The 17,478-nt window shown below is 47.5% G+C and overlaps 1 protein-coding gene across 1 annotated transcript; it reads right to left on the bottom strand.

The window, feature by feature from the left end:
- Positions 1-217: 217 nt before the first annotated feature.
- On the bottom strand, positions 218-11,193 carry LOC149271725 (adhesion G protein-coupled receptor F3-like). The gene is made up of 13 exons (XM_089507171.1): positions 11,104-11,193; positions 7,828-7,879; positions 7,444-7,584; positions 7,128-7,301; positions 6,686-6,910; positions 5,807-6,022; positions 5,151-5,291; positions 4,550-4,749; positions 3,110-3,301; positions 1,373-2,845; positions 973-1,014; positions 755-866; positions 218-327 (listed from the first exon to the last, which is right to left on the bottom strand). The coding sequence occupies exons 1-13, from the start codon at positions 11,191-11,193 to the stop codon at positions 218-220; spliced, it is 3,168 nt and encodes a 1,055-aa protein (XP_089363297.1).
- Positions 11,194-17,478: the final 6,285 nt, after the last annotated feature.

Here is a 17,478-nt window from a genome sequence, read left to right as displayed (position 1 = left end):
GGGACAGGAGGTCTGGGGCAACTCCCGTTAACCTGGTCCTATCACACACAGTGGGTCTCGGCATTTGCGGCGTTGGTCAGGACCACGGTGGGTCTCGGGCTTTGCAGTGGGATTTGCGGCAGGGGTGAGGACTGCGGTGGGTCTCGGGATTTATGGCTTTGGTCAGGACGCCCGTGGGTCTCGGGCTTTGCGGCGTCGGTCAGTACCATGTTGGGATTCACGGCATCTGCCGCTCTTTCTCCTCGGGATCCCAGGTTACCCAGCGCCCGACACGCCGCTCTCCGTCGGCTTGTAGATTTCTAAAGACTGTTCCTCGCTCCCCTGGTCCTGACAAAAGAAAACATGAAGCATGAAGTCCGTCTTTTGTTTTTTCACAAGCGGGCAAAATCCCCTCGCACCCCCTGTACCGGGAGCTGAGATGGGGGCTTTCTAGATGCCTGTAAGGTCCAAACATGCTCTTTTATTTTATGGCACAATTTGAGCTGCAATCTACCTCCTAAGCGTCTGCCGGAATGACCGTAACCCACGTCATTGAGCATAAGACAATAAACAAGATTTTTTGATTAAAAAAAAATGCGCTTAATTCTGTTAAAAAACACTTTTTCCAGATACATTTTGTATGAAGTTTTTCCATGTTTTACGTTGTGAAGGAAACGAAAGAACAAAATGACTGAACGGCGCTGCGAGCTGTGAAGGCGCGAGAGATCTGGGCGAGTGAAACGCAGATTTACGGGGACTTATCCATAAATCTCACGAGGTGAAGCTCTCACCATGGAGTATGAGTCTCTTCCGCAGACGTTTAAGGATGGGAGAGCCGGACACCGGGCGCGAAGCTTCAGGCACCCTTCGGAAAGCGCGTCTCTTATCTGTGAAGAAGAGCGAACGTGAGCTCCGAGCTACCGTCCATCAGACACCCCAAATTACCCACGGCCCGCCATGCGACCCTGCAACAGATACAGACACGAGACTTACCTTCTTGTCTGTGAGACATCCGAGTAGCAGGATAAACAGCCCCTGAGGGGTAACAATGAATAAACGTTCTCGGGTTATTTCCAGTAACATTCATCTTAATGTATATGGTCTGCATGCAGGTATATACGCTGTGTATATATATACCGCCTCTCCTAGGCACCTCGGGGGATGGGTAACGGCGAGGGTTAGTTTACCGTGTATACAGTTACAATCCCAGAGATGGGGGTCTAAACCCTTAAACGCTGTACCCCCCGTGACACGGCTAAAGTGGAGGAAAATGTGCCGGTTATTAAGTAACCCCATCTTCTGCAGTTTTTTCGGGTTGGCTGGGAAAACCACGGTTTGGGGACCTCAGTAAGGAGCCTCCTGGAAATCTACTGCCTCTATGCTGCTTACTAACCGGCGTTTGACGCGTGTAACCGGCTCGGTAATCTGCTGTAACCGAGGCAGATTCCGCCGTATGCCGCATCCTCTCACTCACCTGGAATGAAGTCACGCTAAATAGATAATGGAAGACAACGTCGACCTCCGTGACCATAGTTATTATTCCAAGCAACCAGGTCAGGCCGAAGTCGATTGTGAGGACGATGAGTGCTTTAAAGATTGACATCAACGCCTCTTTGTCTTCCCCGTCGGGTCCTTCGGAGACCGCGGGTCGCAGTAATTTCCAGACCACGAGCGTCGCTATGAAGATGTTCACCACAACAACACAGAGTACAGGTATCGAGAAGGCATGTATGGCTCCGTTGTCTCCGTTGAGAAAGCAGGCTCCGTCCTCGATGTATGACTTCATGGGATAATATATAGCAAGAGTCACTACGGCAATTACAAGCGGACAGAGGTATCCGGTGGCCGCCATGATGGCTGATGCAGCCAGTCTGCTGGGCTGTTGAAAGACGAAGACGAGTTGATGAAGAAGAACAAGGCCTTGGAAGAGCGTCCAGAAGAAGATTGCCAAATGGAATAGATGTTGGAAGAAGGCTGCGGATATGCAGAGCGAGTTGGTGTGTTTCTTCTCCATGAAGGACGAGGCCAGGAACCACACGTCAGCGATGAGCAGAGACGAGGCCACGTTGGCCATAGCCATTTGGTGGTAGAAGGAAATTTCATTGGTGACCATTGATTTCCACTCCACCGCATATATGACGAGGCAGATAACGAGACACACGACGGATGTCACGACACCAAAGTAACTGATAAATTTCAGGGAGAAAACCTCGGGGGCCTCGGAAGCAGACATCAGAATCGAGAAGGAAGCCAGACGGTCGCAACGGCATAAAGTGTCATTATCTTCGGGGAAAGAGAGACATCCCTCGGTGGACCATCCCCCGACGCCTCCTAAGGACGTATAATCCCAAAACACACACCGAGCAAAGCCGGTCCTCGTGTCATTTACCCCGTAGTCCTGGGCAAAAATCAAATCCACGTCAGCCTGTCTCACGCTGCCGTTCTGTGTTACAATCGCGGTGATGAGGATATTGCTTTTAGTGACGTAACTGGAGTCCTCTAGGCCTTCGCCGTAATGACCTGGAAGAAACGGCGCCAGTTTTCTAAGCACCACGCTGGCCGCCGTGAGGTTGCCGAGGTCCAGGAGCCTCTGTAACGTGGCGTTCTTGATGTACACCTCCACCGCGGGGTTTGCGTAGAACGTCAGGTTGTAGTCGCTCGCTGACAGGTTGCTGAGCGCCAGAACCTTCATCTGAACATTGGGCAGGATGAGGTTGAGACTTCTCCCGTTGGGTTCTAGACTCTTAGTCATGTTCTCCACAGACTGCATGAACACGGCCCCCAACGAAGGAAAGCGAACAAATGCATCGGCCCACGCGGACTGGGATTCCAGGTCCAAAACCTGACTGCACGCGGTTGCAAAGTCCTACAAAGAGTAAATTGACATAAAGCTCAGCGCCAGGCCCACCACAACATGCATCCTAAACACCATGGCCAGGTTTACCTGCGCAGGTCCATTGCCTAGATATGGGCCCCTAGGGTCCCTTTACAGATTTTACTCCATATAACCTGCTTGTTATGACTTTACTGCCCTCTGCTCTGGGGGGGGGGCAATAATGGGGTTATCTGTATTTGGATGGACCTCCACTTTTAGAAATGGTCTCTTGGGCAGTAAGAAGACGGCACTGACCGCCATGGTGCTGCTGTTAATCTTCACGTGGTTTTCGGTGGCTGCCAGCGAGATGCCCCGTATCGCCTCCACCAAGGTCACGACCTCCCAGAAGGAATCGACGGATTTCTCCAGCCGCAGACTGTAGTTTCTCAACGTCTGAATCTTCCCGGGAATCTCCTCTTCTGGGATTCCCAGCCCGGCCCGGAGCCGCTGATGGAGGAAGAGAACACGCCCCCCCCCCCGTTACACGGTTATTCACGTGAAACGAAGTTAAAGGGATTTTGGGGGCAAAAAATATCCACACAGGTTATTCATAAAGAAAACAAATTATGGAATTTGGCCTGAACTAGAAAAATGTAACAAATTTGGGGTTTTTCACCCCGGAAAAGTGAAGCCTAAGGGACGCCGATACACTTGGTGTCCTTACGAGGGCCGAGCAGAGAACCCGCGGCTCTTTATTACAATCAGATGAGGCCCGGGCGAGAAGGACGCTCTCCCCGGCGGGGGTACGGGGGGCGACTTTAATGGCGGATTTCATTCTTTTCTGGCATTAATGACTTTTAGATCCCATTAGAAAGGGGTTTATCGGGGGGGGGGGGGTATTCTGACTGCCCCCAGAGGCACAAATCATCAAAGTTTTCAACTTTCTGGGCAAAATTAGGCATTGAGTTTTTTTTTTTTTTTTTGCTTTCATCTGGGTTTGAAAATATAATAATAATAGTAATAATAATAATAATATAAATAATAATAATAATATTAGTAATAATAATAATAATATAAATAATAATAATATAAATATTAGTAATAATAATAATAATATAAATAATAATATAAATATTAGTAATAATAATAATATAAATAGTAATAATAATAATAATAATAATAGAACAATAATTAATAATAATAAAATAATAATAAATACTGTATTTCACTGATAATAATACTTTTAGGGTTAATTATTTGCATTAAATTCTGCGTTCATTCTTTGGCTGACAAAGAACATTTTTTTTTACATAGACCCTGTCAGGAGATCGGCCCCCATCCGGCCCCCGTCTAGTCGCCCGTTTCTCCTGCTGTAAAGAGTCAAACCTTAATCAGTCGTTGGTCTCGTCTTAGATTCAGGAGCCGTATGTCTATCCCATGCATGTTTAATACCCTCACTGTATTACCCTCTACCACCTCTGCTGGGAGGCTGTTCCACTTATCTATCCGTGTCACGCTGTCATCTTACCCCAATGCACTAAATAAAGAGAACTTTTTACGAAGCCTCACGTGGTCCCGGTAATCTCCGGAGGATTGTGGGTAGGGTGCGGACGATGTAGTATATATGAGACACTGGTGGCAATGCGTGTAGCGCCCCCTGCAGGGTGACTCATCACCTCTTCATTGAACCTGTAACGGTTATTGCCCCGGTGCCTGTAATTGGGGTGGAATTAGTGAAATGAATCTGTATCTCACCTGTATCTGCCCCAGCAGGGCCAGCAGGGCGGCGTCCACGCATCGGGCTTGTGGGGCTTCCCACCCCCCGTCTTTCAAACACCTCCGGGTTACCCTGCCTCTTTTACCCCGCGGGCAGGGAATCTCCTGCACTTGCCCCACCTTGGTGACATTCCATACAGCGTTATAACCATATTCAACGGGGCAGAATACATCTGTGACTGTGGGGAGGAAAAACAGAGTGTAAAGGAAAAAGGGGCATGCAATTAGATAGGCCCAGCACTGATTACCCCAGTAATGAGCTAAATACTACGAGTAAGAACCACATGCGCAAAATGCACCTCCCCCACCTCTTTACCCTTTAAATACCCCTCCCCTGTATTTATATAACTGTTTATCAGGCCCGGGACGGATCACTGGGCAACCCCACAGCGCCTACCCCCCCCACACACACACATTACACGTGCAGCAGGCGGCCATGCGCAGGTTCACGATCAGTAAGTGGGGGCTGATTTTAACACCCTGGGGTTATAGGGGCCCTCAGTGAAAAGATTTCAGGGGCCCCCAGCAGAGCTGTTAGACCTGTCTGTAGGGACCCGGTAACATGTAACACGTCAAGCACCTTGTATGACCGCCACGGGGACGCCGACGGCCACAGAGCGATTGGCACCGTCCTGGAAGACGCAGCGATAGCGAGTATCCCTCTCCGGAGCGACGTCTAGAGAGAGCGAGAAGCAAACCTCGCCGTGCCTCACCTCGATGTCTGAAAGAGACACACGGGACGGTCACACCGCGCGCTCACACGGGACGGTCACACCGCGCGCTCACACGGGACGGTCACACCGCGCGCTCACACGGGACGGTCACACCGCGCGCTCAAACGGGACGGTCACACGGGACGGTCACACCGCGCGCTCAAACGGGACGGTCACACGGGACGGTCACACAGCATAGTCATGCTCACACACTCACACGGGACGGTCACACCGCGTGCTCACACGGGACGGTCACATGGGACAGTCACACGGGACGGTCACATGGGACAGTCACACGGGACGGTCACACCGCGCGCTCACACGGGACGGTCACACGGGACGGTCACACAGCATAGTCATGCTCACACACTCACACGGGACGGTCACACCGCGCGCTCACACGGGACGGTCACACAGCATAGTCATGCTCACACACTCACACGGCACAGTCACACGGCAAGCTAACACGCTCACACCGGATGGTCACACAGTCACGCACGTGTTTGGGTGCATTCCGTGTTACCTGCGGGGGTGCTGTGGGGCTCCCAGACCACGTTATAAAACTCCCCGTCATCCAGGATGCAGCATTCCAGGGTAACCCCCCCGAAATCAGGGTCATCCCTCCAAAGAGTCAGCGACGCGGGGTTCGTCCGGATCTCTCCCGGCTGCAGCGGCAGGTGGAACGTGAAGATCGACTGCCACAGTAAATTCTGATACCTGTATCTGCACACGTATACACCTGCGACACGCAGCAAACATGTTACCCAGCTGACAGCCGGAACTCTGATACCTGTATCTGCACACGTATACGCCTGCGACACGCAGCAAACATGTTACCCAGCTGACAGCCGGAACTCTGATACCTGTATCTGCACACGTATACGCCTGCGACATGCAGCAAACATGTTACCCAGGTGACAGCCGGAACTCTGATACCTGTATCTGCACACGTATACGCCTGCGACACGCAGCAAACATGTTATCCAGCTGACAGCCGCAACTCTGATACCTGTATCTGCACACGTATATGCCTGCGACACGCAGCAAACATGTTACCCAGCTGACAGCCGCAACTCTGATACCTGTATCTGCACACGTATACGCCTGCGACACGCAGCAAACATGTTACCCAGCTGACAGCCGCAACTCTGATACCTGTATCTGCACACGTATACGCCTGCGACACGCAGCAAACATGTTACCCAGCTGACCGCCGGAACTCTGATACCTGTATCTGCACACGTATATGCCTGCGACACGCAGCAAACATGTTACCCAGCTGACAGCCGCAACTCTGATACCTGTATCTGCACACGTATACGCCTGCGACACGCAGCAAACATGTTACCCAGCTGACCGCCGGAACTCTGATACCTGTATCTGCTAAACACAGTGCTTATACCTTCCCAGCTCCTGGATATCTCCCGTATGCTGAGGACGGAGCCCGCGCCGGACGTCACTATGGTGGTCTTCGTGCCGTTATGAAGTTCCCTCGTCTGTTTCTGAATCACATTTACCAAAAACCACTGAATGTTGGTGACTTCTTCGGCGGAGCTGAACAGCAGGTGGACGTCCCCCCCGACGTGGCTCGATAACGGCGATATGCTGCCGGGGTCTACGAAACAAGCTGACGATTAGCAACAGAGCGATGATCAATAACTACGAGCCCCCGACGCAATGACATAGACCCCCGACCAGAGAGCAAATCCGAGCGCTGGCACCAAGACGGCGGCTTCTCCTCTGAGGGTGAAGGCATGATCTGCGCTGCTAATCAGCACACTAGGACCGCAGTCACCAGCTGGCGATCTAACCCGCTTGTGCCCCCCCCCGTGCCCCGCTCGTACTGGGGGGTGGCTCTTCGCAGTAGACCGTGCTCCACGCGGACCCCTGAGCGCACATGCAGTAGGAGTCGATTCCCATCGGGACGCTGCACGACGGGGTCGCTCGGCACTTGGTCATGTTGAATAAATAGCCGGGCTGACATTCGCACTGAATCCCGCCTGGTCTTCTGGAACATTCTAGAGAGAGACACGGAAACATCAGCCTTAAACCAGCAGAATCCGTCACCAAAATACAGATCATTTACTAAAACGGAACAAAAATTCCGGGGGCCGGATGGGGCCGGTGCGCCGGCGGGTTCTGGGCGTCTGTGCCACGCACCTGTTGTTGTCTCGATCTTTGTGATTTTGATGGCGGTCTCTGGAAAGGCCGCGTTCTGGAGAATTTCTGTGACGAGCTGGAAGTTATCTGCATCCCAGCTACGCGGGGTAAACTTTACGTACGTCGCCGCGGAAACCACGCCTGCAAGAGATTACCGCCGTCAATCGCTCATTAACTACCCCCCTCACCTCAGGGCCCCCCCAAAATATGTGGATACAAACAGTGACCCCGCAGGGGCAGAGGCTAAGGCACAATGTGGGTGGGGTTTATATTTAGCCCCTCCCACCTGCCTCCTGAGTGTCCCTAGAAAAGTGAAAGCCGAGATCCTTTCTGCCCCAGGTAGAGGCAAATTCTAATGATAATAAAAGGATATAAAATACTCACCGGATCCAGAGCTTCGGACCCGGAGTCCAGCACGGGGGCAAATGCTTCCGGCCTGAAACAGTCAGTCATAGCTTCCATTTAATGCAAAGAACAAGATGGCGGCAAAAAAACACCCTTTTTGGGGTAATAATCTCCGGAATGGGAAAAATCTCCGCACAGCTCGGTATTTATCAATCTGTGATCATTTCCGAAATATTTGGCTTAAAACCTTTAAATTTACTTCAGGGAAGCCGGGATCGGAGGCAGCCCGTGGCAGAGCCAGCATTATCTGATTACCATTACAGAGGCTGCCTGAACCAATCAGCAACTCAAAGGGGAGGAATAATCCTGCAGATCCAATGGGATATATGGGGGGTAGAATCAGGTCACGATTAACCAAGGAGCACATGCAGCAATTTCCCCAGGGCCCCGAAGGGGTAGAGGCCTGGGCCCCATCCTGTGGTAGATTTCCCTGATTAGCAGTATGTGAGCGGCCCCTCTGCAGGGGTAATGTGAGGAGATTACCGGATTAATCCAGTCAGAGCGGCTCCTCCCCCCAGCGCCATCCCCACCTAGACAGAAAGAACGGGAGGGCTTTAGGGCACAGAGTGAGCTCTGATTGGCTGTTCAGCCTCTTCCCTTTCCCTCCATTTAGTGTGCAGTCACAGGCCGTGATATTATGCTGCGCCCCACATTATATTTGTACCAGTTGTCCTGATATAACCGGGGCAGTCCTGACAGGAGTTCTGTGCCATTTGCCCACCTGTCACCACAGATTGGCCTTTCACTGGCTGCACATGCGCAGCGCCAATTTTACCGGGAAACACGGATTGTGTATGCACCGCCCGGGGCTTGGAATGGGGGGGGCATAATGTGATGTCATCATTTAATATGAACAGGAAGTGACATCATGATGGATTGGGGCGGAATCTGCAAAAAACAGTCATTATGTTTCATTGGTGATGACGTCAGGAGTTCCTGGCTGAGCCTCAGGGGTTCCGTCTCGGCTGATGTTACCGGGGGTAACGATATCAACGCCAGCGGCCGGGATTTCTGGTATCGCCGGCGCTGTCAGTCATGTGATATTTTGGGTGACTTTCCCGGCTCCAACACCACACTGAGCTGATGCTTTATGGCGATGCTAATGAAGTCCGTTCCTCCATAGACTTTCATTAATCAGAGAGTCCGGCGGGGGGGATTAAGACTGAGCCTTTTTTAATTGCAAAATTCCAGAACATTCGCTTTTGTTTATAGTATAGGAAGTATCGAAAAAGTAAATATATATTTACCCCCTACTGAGCCCTGGGGCGCCCCGGAGGTAGTGAATAATGATATTGTTGACCCCCTTCTGAGCCCTGGGGTACCCCGGAGGTAGTGAATAATGATATTATTGCCCCCTGACTCGGAGCTGAGGATGGGACACCCGAGCCGTGTTCTAAGCATGCAAACCTGAGCTGTGCAAACAGAGCTGTGCTGAAGTATTTACCGAGCTGTGTATCCGTCCGCGGGGGCCGTTTGAATAAACAAATCATTACTGGCAGATATATGCGGCAGTGACCCTGAGCAAAGGGGTCAGAGGGTGCGAGACACATATGATATACATACCCCGGGGCAGCCTCACTGCCCCCGAGACCCCCAACTGTCATATCACTTTTTCATATTTGGAGAGATATCAGAGACTCCGTGACACTCCGGTTACCTCTCTCTATATCCCTTATCTCCAAATACTCCCCCAACTCACCTCTCCGCTCCCCCCCTCCATCCATTACCTCTCTCTATATCCCTTATCTCCAAATACTCCCCTAACTCACCTCTCCGCTCTCCCCCCCTCCATTACCTCTCTCTATATCCCTTATCTCCAAATACTCCCCTAACTCACCTCTCCGCTCCCCCCCTCCATCCATTACCTCTCTCTATATCCCTTATCTCCAAATACTCCCCTAACTGACCTCTCCCCCCACCATCCATTACCTCTCTCTATATCCCTTATCTCCAAATACTCCCCTAACTCACCTCTCCGCTCCCCCCCCTCCATCCATTACCTCTCTCTATATCCCTTATCTCCAAATACTCCCCTAACTCACCTCTCCGCTCCCCCCCCTCCATCCATTACCTCTCTCTATATCCCTTATCTCCAAATACTCCCCTAACTCACCTCTCCGCCCCCCCCCCCCCTCCATCCATTACCTCTCTCTATATCCCTTATCTCCAAATACTCCCCTAACTCACCTCTCCGCTCTCCCCCCCTCCATTACCTCTCTCTATATCCCTTATCTCCAAATACTCCCCTAACTCACCTCTCCGCTCCCCCCCTCCATCCATTACCTCTCTCTATATCCCTTATCTCCAAATACTCCCCTAACTGACCTCTCCGCTCCCCCCCCCCTCCATTACCTCTCTCTATATCCCTTATCTCCAAATACTCCCCTAAATCACCTCTCCGCTCTCCCCCCCCCTCCGTCCTTCCATCCGTTATCCCCTCTCCCCCCCAGCATCTCCGTGATGTCACCCGCACCGCTCCTATTCTCGGGGATCTCCTGCCCCGCTCTGTCAGACTCTCCCCTACTTAACCTTAAAACCTCAGAGGAGCTTGCAATCTAATACCCTCAGCCAGCATCCTGAAGAAATCCTCCCCACCTTCCAGACCTCTGGCTCACTACAATCCCATCATCCTCAGCCATGCAGCCCAGCTCCTTCCGTCTCATCCCCCCTCACCCTCCTAATAGATTGTAAGCTCCTAGGACCAGGGCTCTCTCCGCCTCTTGTCTTCATGTGTTTTATTGTTAACTTGAATATTATTGTTAAGTCCCCCCCCCCGTGTTGTAACAGCGCTATGGAATCTGCGGGCGCTATATTAATCGGTGTAATGGGATATCAATGGCGGACGGAGAAAGCATTCGGTGGAATGAAAAAGAAACGTCACCAGAAGGCGGCTGAGGGTGCTGAGGATTATCTGCCATTTAGGTCAATGGAAAATAACTCTCATCAGCCCCAGCCACACCTTTAATGGGATAAAAAAAAAGTTGCTTTTTTGTGAAACGACATTAAGACTTGAGAGGTCTCTATGGGAAATGCCCACGAAGCAGCGAATTGAATGCATGCGCCACTTCCACGTCCTAACCCCTGTGCGGATAATAAGACCATGTCATTGCCACGGCAGAAGCTCATCACAGCCAGGGTAGGACAGCCTGTATAGAATGCGCCATAACGGAGGAAAACCGACAAACCATCCGGAACAGTTTGAATAAAGCGTCCCGGGAGCCGCAATAAACGCCATTTAGTAGATCTGAGACTCACCGCGTCGTCCGGGGGGATTTCACGAGTCCTCAGAGGAGAGCCGGAGATTAGAAGAAAGGTGAAAACGAGCGAATAGCGAGGGGGGTCCATGCCGGGGAGGGGGCCGGGACTGTGCGTGCTGCTGATAATACCCGCGTTCAAATGGTACAGGGAAGGGTAGACCAGCGGGCACCGCAGCACTCATTTGAATAAGCACCTGGTGAGTGTTTACTCGCCCTACAACGAAATGCACCCCCCCACACAGAGAGTATCTGGGTGTGATGTCACCATCCCAACAGCACTTTATTATCATCAGAATAAACGTTTTATTGGTTGCTACGGCGATTGCCTTACAGCAGGAACTCGAAGGAAAAAAACCTTTATTCCTTAATATTGAATCCTCTTTCCTCCCCTGATAAGAAAGTGAATTTTTACACCAATATCTATAACTAAAAAAGATCATTCACAGTATTTATAAATAAACGTGAAATAACCAAAGAAATTCTATTATTTAAATGATTGAATTCATTAAATAAATAATGATTCCAGCTCCCTCGATTCACGTTTCTAATCTATTTTTTAATGGAAAACCAGAACATGAATATTTTATATAATATATATAATGATACGGTGGGGGGCTCCTGGCTGAGATATCACACTCGGGCTCTAACGCCCGGGGACCCTGCCACCAGAACATGAATATTTTATATAATATATATAATGATACGGTGGGGGGCTCCTGGCTGAGATATCACACTCGGGCTCTAACGCCCGGGGACCCTGCCACCAGAACATGAATATTTTATATAATATATATAATGATACGGTGGGGGGCTCCTGGCTGAGATATCACACTCGGGCTCTAACGCCCGGGGACCCTGCCACCAGAACATGAATATTTTATATAATATATATAATGATACGGTGGGGGGCTCCTGGCTGAGACATCACACTCGGCTCTAACGCCCGGGGCCCCTGCCACCAGAACATGAATATTTTATATAATATATATAATGATACGGTGGGGGGCTCCTGGCTGAGACATCACACTCGGCTCTAACGCCCGGGGCCCCTGCCACCAGAACATGAATATTTTATATAATATATATAATGATACGGTGGGGGGCTCCTGGCTGAGACATCACACTCGGCTCTAACGCCCGGGGCCCCTGCCACCAGAACATGAATATTTTATATAATATATATAATGATACGGTGGGGGGCTCCTGGCTGAGACATCACACTCGGCTCTAACGCCCGGGGCCCCTGCCACCAGAACATGAATATTTTATATAATATATATAATGATACGGTGGGGGGCTCCTGGCTGAGACATCACACTCGGCTCTAACGCCCGGGGCCCCTGCCACCAGAACATGAATATTTTATATAATATATATAATGATACGGTGGGGGGCTCCTGGCTGAGACATCACACTCGGCTCTAACGCCCGGGGCCCCTGCCACCAGAACATGAATATTTTATATAATATATATAATGATACGGTGGGGGGCTCCTGGCTGAGACATCACACTCGGCTCTAACGCCCGGGGCCCCTGCCACCAGAACATGAATATTTTATATAATATATATAATGATACGGTGGGGGGCTCCTGGCTGAGATATCACACTCGGGCTCTAACGCCCGGGGCCCCTGCCACCAGAACATGAATATTTTATATAATATATATAATGATACGGTGGGGGGCTCCTGGCTGAGACATCACACTCGGGCTCTAACGCCCGGGGCCCCTGACACACACAGAGCTTCATTCCCGGTGACAGTAAAGGCAGTCGAGATGCGGAATCCACTGCCGGTGAATCCGCGATCCTTTATTCCAGAAAATAACTTCTAGAAAGACCGTAATCAAGAAAGACGCAAAATCAGGAACAATACTCAGGAATTTTACTCTCCAAAAAGAGAAATTTACAGACTATTCAAATCTAATCTCTTTTTTTCGATCGGATTCTCTGAGAAGCATCTGAAAATTTTGATTTGTCAGAGATTTCCTCCCATTCCCTGGATCTGTTGCCATGGTAACATGAAGCGGGGTCTCACACTGTACACTCTGAGCTGGTCTCATCGTAGATGTCTGTGGTCCGGTTCCGAGTATCCATGTGGGTTTCCTGGATCCTGTGCTGAACGAGTGCAAAAAAAAATAAAAAAAATAAATCCAAAATGATTACAAATAAAGGAACGTTATCAATATTTTTAGTCTAAAAAGGTAAAAAGTCAAATCATTTTTTTTACATTCTTTATTAACATTAAACAGATGGGTGCTAGAGGTGCATTTGATGCACTGTCAGTAAAAGGGTTAACAGGGTGTTAAACTGGGACAGGACAGTCCTTTCCATTGCTAGACTGGTACTGACTGGGTCTGATGTTAACCCCCTCCGCTGGCTCCAGTTCAGAACCTCTAAGGAAGTTGGGTTCGTGGCAGTGATCTGGGATACGGTCGGCGACTAACACATGGAAAGTTAATGCTCCTACCCTGTAGGTGACCTTTTACCCAAAGGGCCACGTCTGATGTGCTAAGCGACCCCAACGGTAACCATGGAGTTACCGGCAACTCACACTGACCGGCGAGATAAGGCGGGAGCAGAAAAATCATCCAATAAAATCTCACCATGAAGTCCAGGATCATTAATATGAACTGAGTGTTGTGGCCTGTAATAGATAAAAGTAATAATTATCAAACCATATGTGTGCAGACATAACTAATAAACTGTGGATATACCATTACCGTATATATATATATATATATATATATATATATATATATATATATATATATACACACACACACACACAAACTGTGGATATACCATTACCGTATATATATATATATATATATACACACACAGACATTACTAATAAACTGTGGATATACAATTACCGTATATATATATATATATATATACACACACACAGACATTACTAATAAACTGTGGATATACAATTACCGTATATATATATATATATATATATATATATATATATATATATATATATACACACACACAGACATTACTAATAAACTATGGATATACCATTACCGTATTTATATATATACATACACAAACATTACATTACTAATAAACTGTGGATATACCATTACCGTATATATATATATATATTATCACCTTTGCCTCTATATCCACTATATACATGGATCCCTTGAGAGTAATTGCCCGCTGTACAAGACAGAAGGGTTTCCATCACCTTTTACCCACCATAACTTATGTATATATATATATATATATATATATATATATACACACACAGACATTACTAATAAACTGTGGATATACCATTACCGTATATATATATATATATATATATATATATATATACACACAGACATTACTAATAAACTGTGGACATACCATTACCGTATATATATATATATATATATATATATATATACACACAGACATTACTAATAAACTGTGGATATACCATTACCGTATATATATATATATATATATATATATATATATATATATACACACAGACATTACTAATAAACTGTGGCTATACCATTACCGTATTTATATATATATATATATATACACAGACATTACTAATAAACTGTGGATATACCATTACCGTATATATATATATATATATATATATATATATATATATACACACACAAACATTACTAATAAACTGTGGATACACCATTACCGTATATATATATATAGAAAATCATGTTCAGGCCGTGTATCAAAAGTCTGTGAATCCATCCTAATTAATAGGAACCAACGGAAAGTGCAAATAGTGAAATAAATAAGTGTCCGGCCATATCTGTGCAGCCAAATGAAAACAAATTGTGTCTCACACACGCCCATAAGGGTGAAGGAGTGAAAGGCGCTTCTCTGTAACGGTGGCCCTCGGTGTTCCTCACACTAAACATATTCAACAACAATAAGTGCAAGGTTGTAAAGGTGACCCGGAACTACTCTGGGGCTCAAGTATACACCTCAGGCTCCATATTACCTCAGCCCTGAGGATCAAGTTTTTCCCCGCTTCCCATAGGGTACTACACCTAATCTTAACCAAAGTGTCAATGACCGAGACCTCATGGACAGCCTGGACTCATCAGCATGAAGTTGTGGTGCTGAATTAATACTTGAGGCTTGGGGTAGACAAGAAATACCATTACATGAGTTATGGTGAGTAAAGGTGATGGAAACCCTTCCACTAAAATTTAAGGGGTAATAGAAGCGTTATTATTATTATTAATCACTCATCTACAGACACCAGACACGCCAGAAATCTCATGGTGCTGCCACAACCACGGGGGATTCTGGGTAGGCGCATGCAAATAAGGTAAATAATGATCACCTTTTGCCTCTATATCCCCTTTATACACGGATCCGGTGAAAGTTATTGCCCCGCTGCACAGGACAGACTTTACACAAAACCCGGGTAACAGGAGCAGCAGCCGGATCACCGCTCGTTGTGGCTGTGGCTGCACCATGAGATTTCTGAGGGAAAAATAAGTATTCTGGCTACAGACACCATAAACCGTAGATATTAATGCAGACATTACTAAAAAGCTGTGGATATATAGACAGACATTACTAATAAACTGGATAAATGTGCAGACATTACTAAATGACACAATTTATTGGCTAACTGAGAGTTTAATTGCAAGCTTTCGAGACCAAGTTGTCCGGTCCCTTCCTCCGGCATTAATGAAGCCAACAGAGACTTTTCTAAATACAAAAGCACAATTCACACGTTAACAAAGACTTTAGATAAACACAGAGGTGTCGGGGGATTGGCTTCATTACTATTATTCTGTGGGTATATATAGATAGACATTACTAATAAACTGCGGGTATATAGACAGACATTACTAATAAACTGCGGGTATATAGACAGACATTACTAATAAACTGCGGGTATATAGACAGACATTACTAATAAACTGTGGATATATAGATAGACATTACTAATAAACTGCGGGTATATAGACAGACATTACTAATAAACTGTGGATATATAGATAGACATTACTAATAAACTGTGGATATATAGATAGACATTACTAATAAACTGCGGGTATATAGACAGACATTACTAATAAACTGCGGGTATATAGACATTACTAATAAACTGCGGGTATATAGACAGACATTACTAATAAACTGTGGATATATAGATAGACATTACTAATAAACTGTGGATATATAGATAGACATTACTAATAAACTGCGGGTATATAGACAGACATTACTAAATTGTGGATATAGTAATACAGCCATCAGTAATAATGAGTGGCCAGGTGTCATCAGATATGGCATCTACTTCCTGTGTGAAAATTGTTTTATAAGATGTCCAAAATTTTATTTTAAACATCTGTACAATTTATTAATAAATGGCATTTAGAAGAAGAATAATGGGGTTTATTTACGTTTAATTTGTAAAGCAGTTTTCTTGCTGTTTCTATACACATTATCGGGGCTTTTAGGGCAGTAGAACCCTGCGATACCCTCATACCCAGCAAACATCCTGACCTCCTAGAAAAGAGGTGTATCAGCATATCTGGGAACACTCTCTGGGACGGGGTGTGTCAACAATTTTTTCCTGTACATGGGGGTGTTCCCCCCGACGTCAGCAGGACTGCCCCTGACGTCAGTGGGACCGCCCACTGACATCAGTGGGACCGCCCACTGACATCAGTGGGACCGCCCACTGACATCAGTGGGACCGCCCACCGCCGTCAGTGTGCAGTCCTGGCCGCGTCCCACAAGGGAAGGCTCCGGGTAGCTGGAGCTGAGAAGTTCCCAGGTATGGGCATCAGGGGAGGAGAGAGAGGGGGCATCAAGGGAAGGACGGGGAACTCAATTCCTGCTCAAAAAACAGATATCTGAGGTCCCAAAAGTCTGCCACCAGCCACCATTATTCTTACCGTGCTGCTGAAAGCCGAGTTTTTAGAAAACCTCTTCTTCACGAGATCCATGATCTGAAACAAGTGATTGAACAGCAGGAAGAAACGTTAATAGCAGGGAGAAGAAGGCTGGCACCTCCTAGCCCATGTAAAGTTATCCCACTAGGTAACTAACATACATTCTGGAGCACATATTTACACACGCTAACACGCATACACACTCATGCTAACACACAAGCTCATGGTAACAGACACTCCTCACATACATTCTAACTCTAACATAAATACACACACATACATACATATGCCACTGCCTGTAGAAAACACTAGAATAGCTCAGTCTTAATCACCCAGACTGACACTGACTACGGAGGAACGGACCACATTAGCATTGCCATAAAGCATCAGTTTGCTGGAGCCGACAACGATGGCAGCTCCAGCTCTGCAGATAAAGGGAGTTTATTGGGAGAAAATGACATAAAACCAGGTTTT

This window comes from Sceloporus occidentalis, unplaced genomic scaffold, assembly GCF_023333645.1.
Source record: "Sceloporus occidentalis isolate IW3139 unplaced genomic scaffold, rSceOcc1.0.p SCAF_469, whole genome shotgun sequence".
Classification (NCBI taxonomy): domain Eukaryota; kingdom Metazoa; phylum Chordata; class Lepidosauria; order Squamata; family Phrynosomatidae; genus Sceloporus; species Sceloporus occidentalis.
This window is presented reverse-complemented; position numbering and strand designations above follow the sequence as displayed.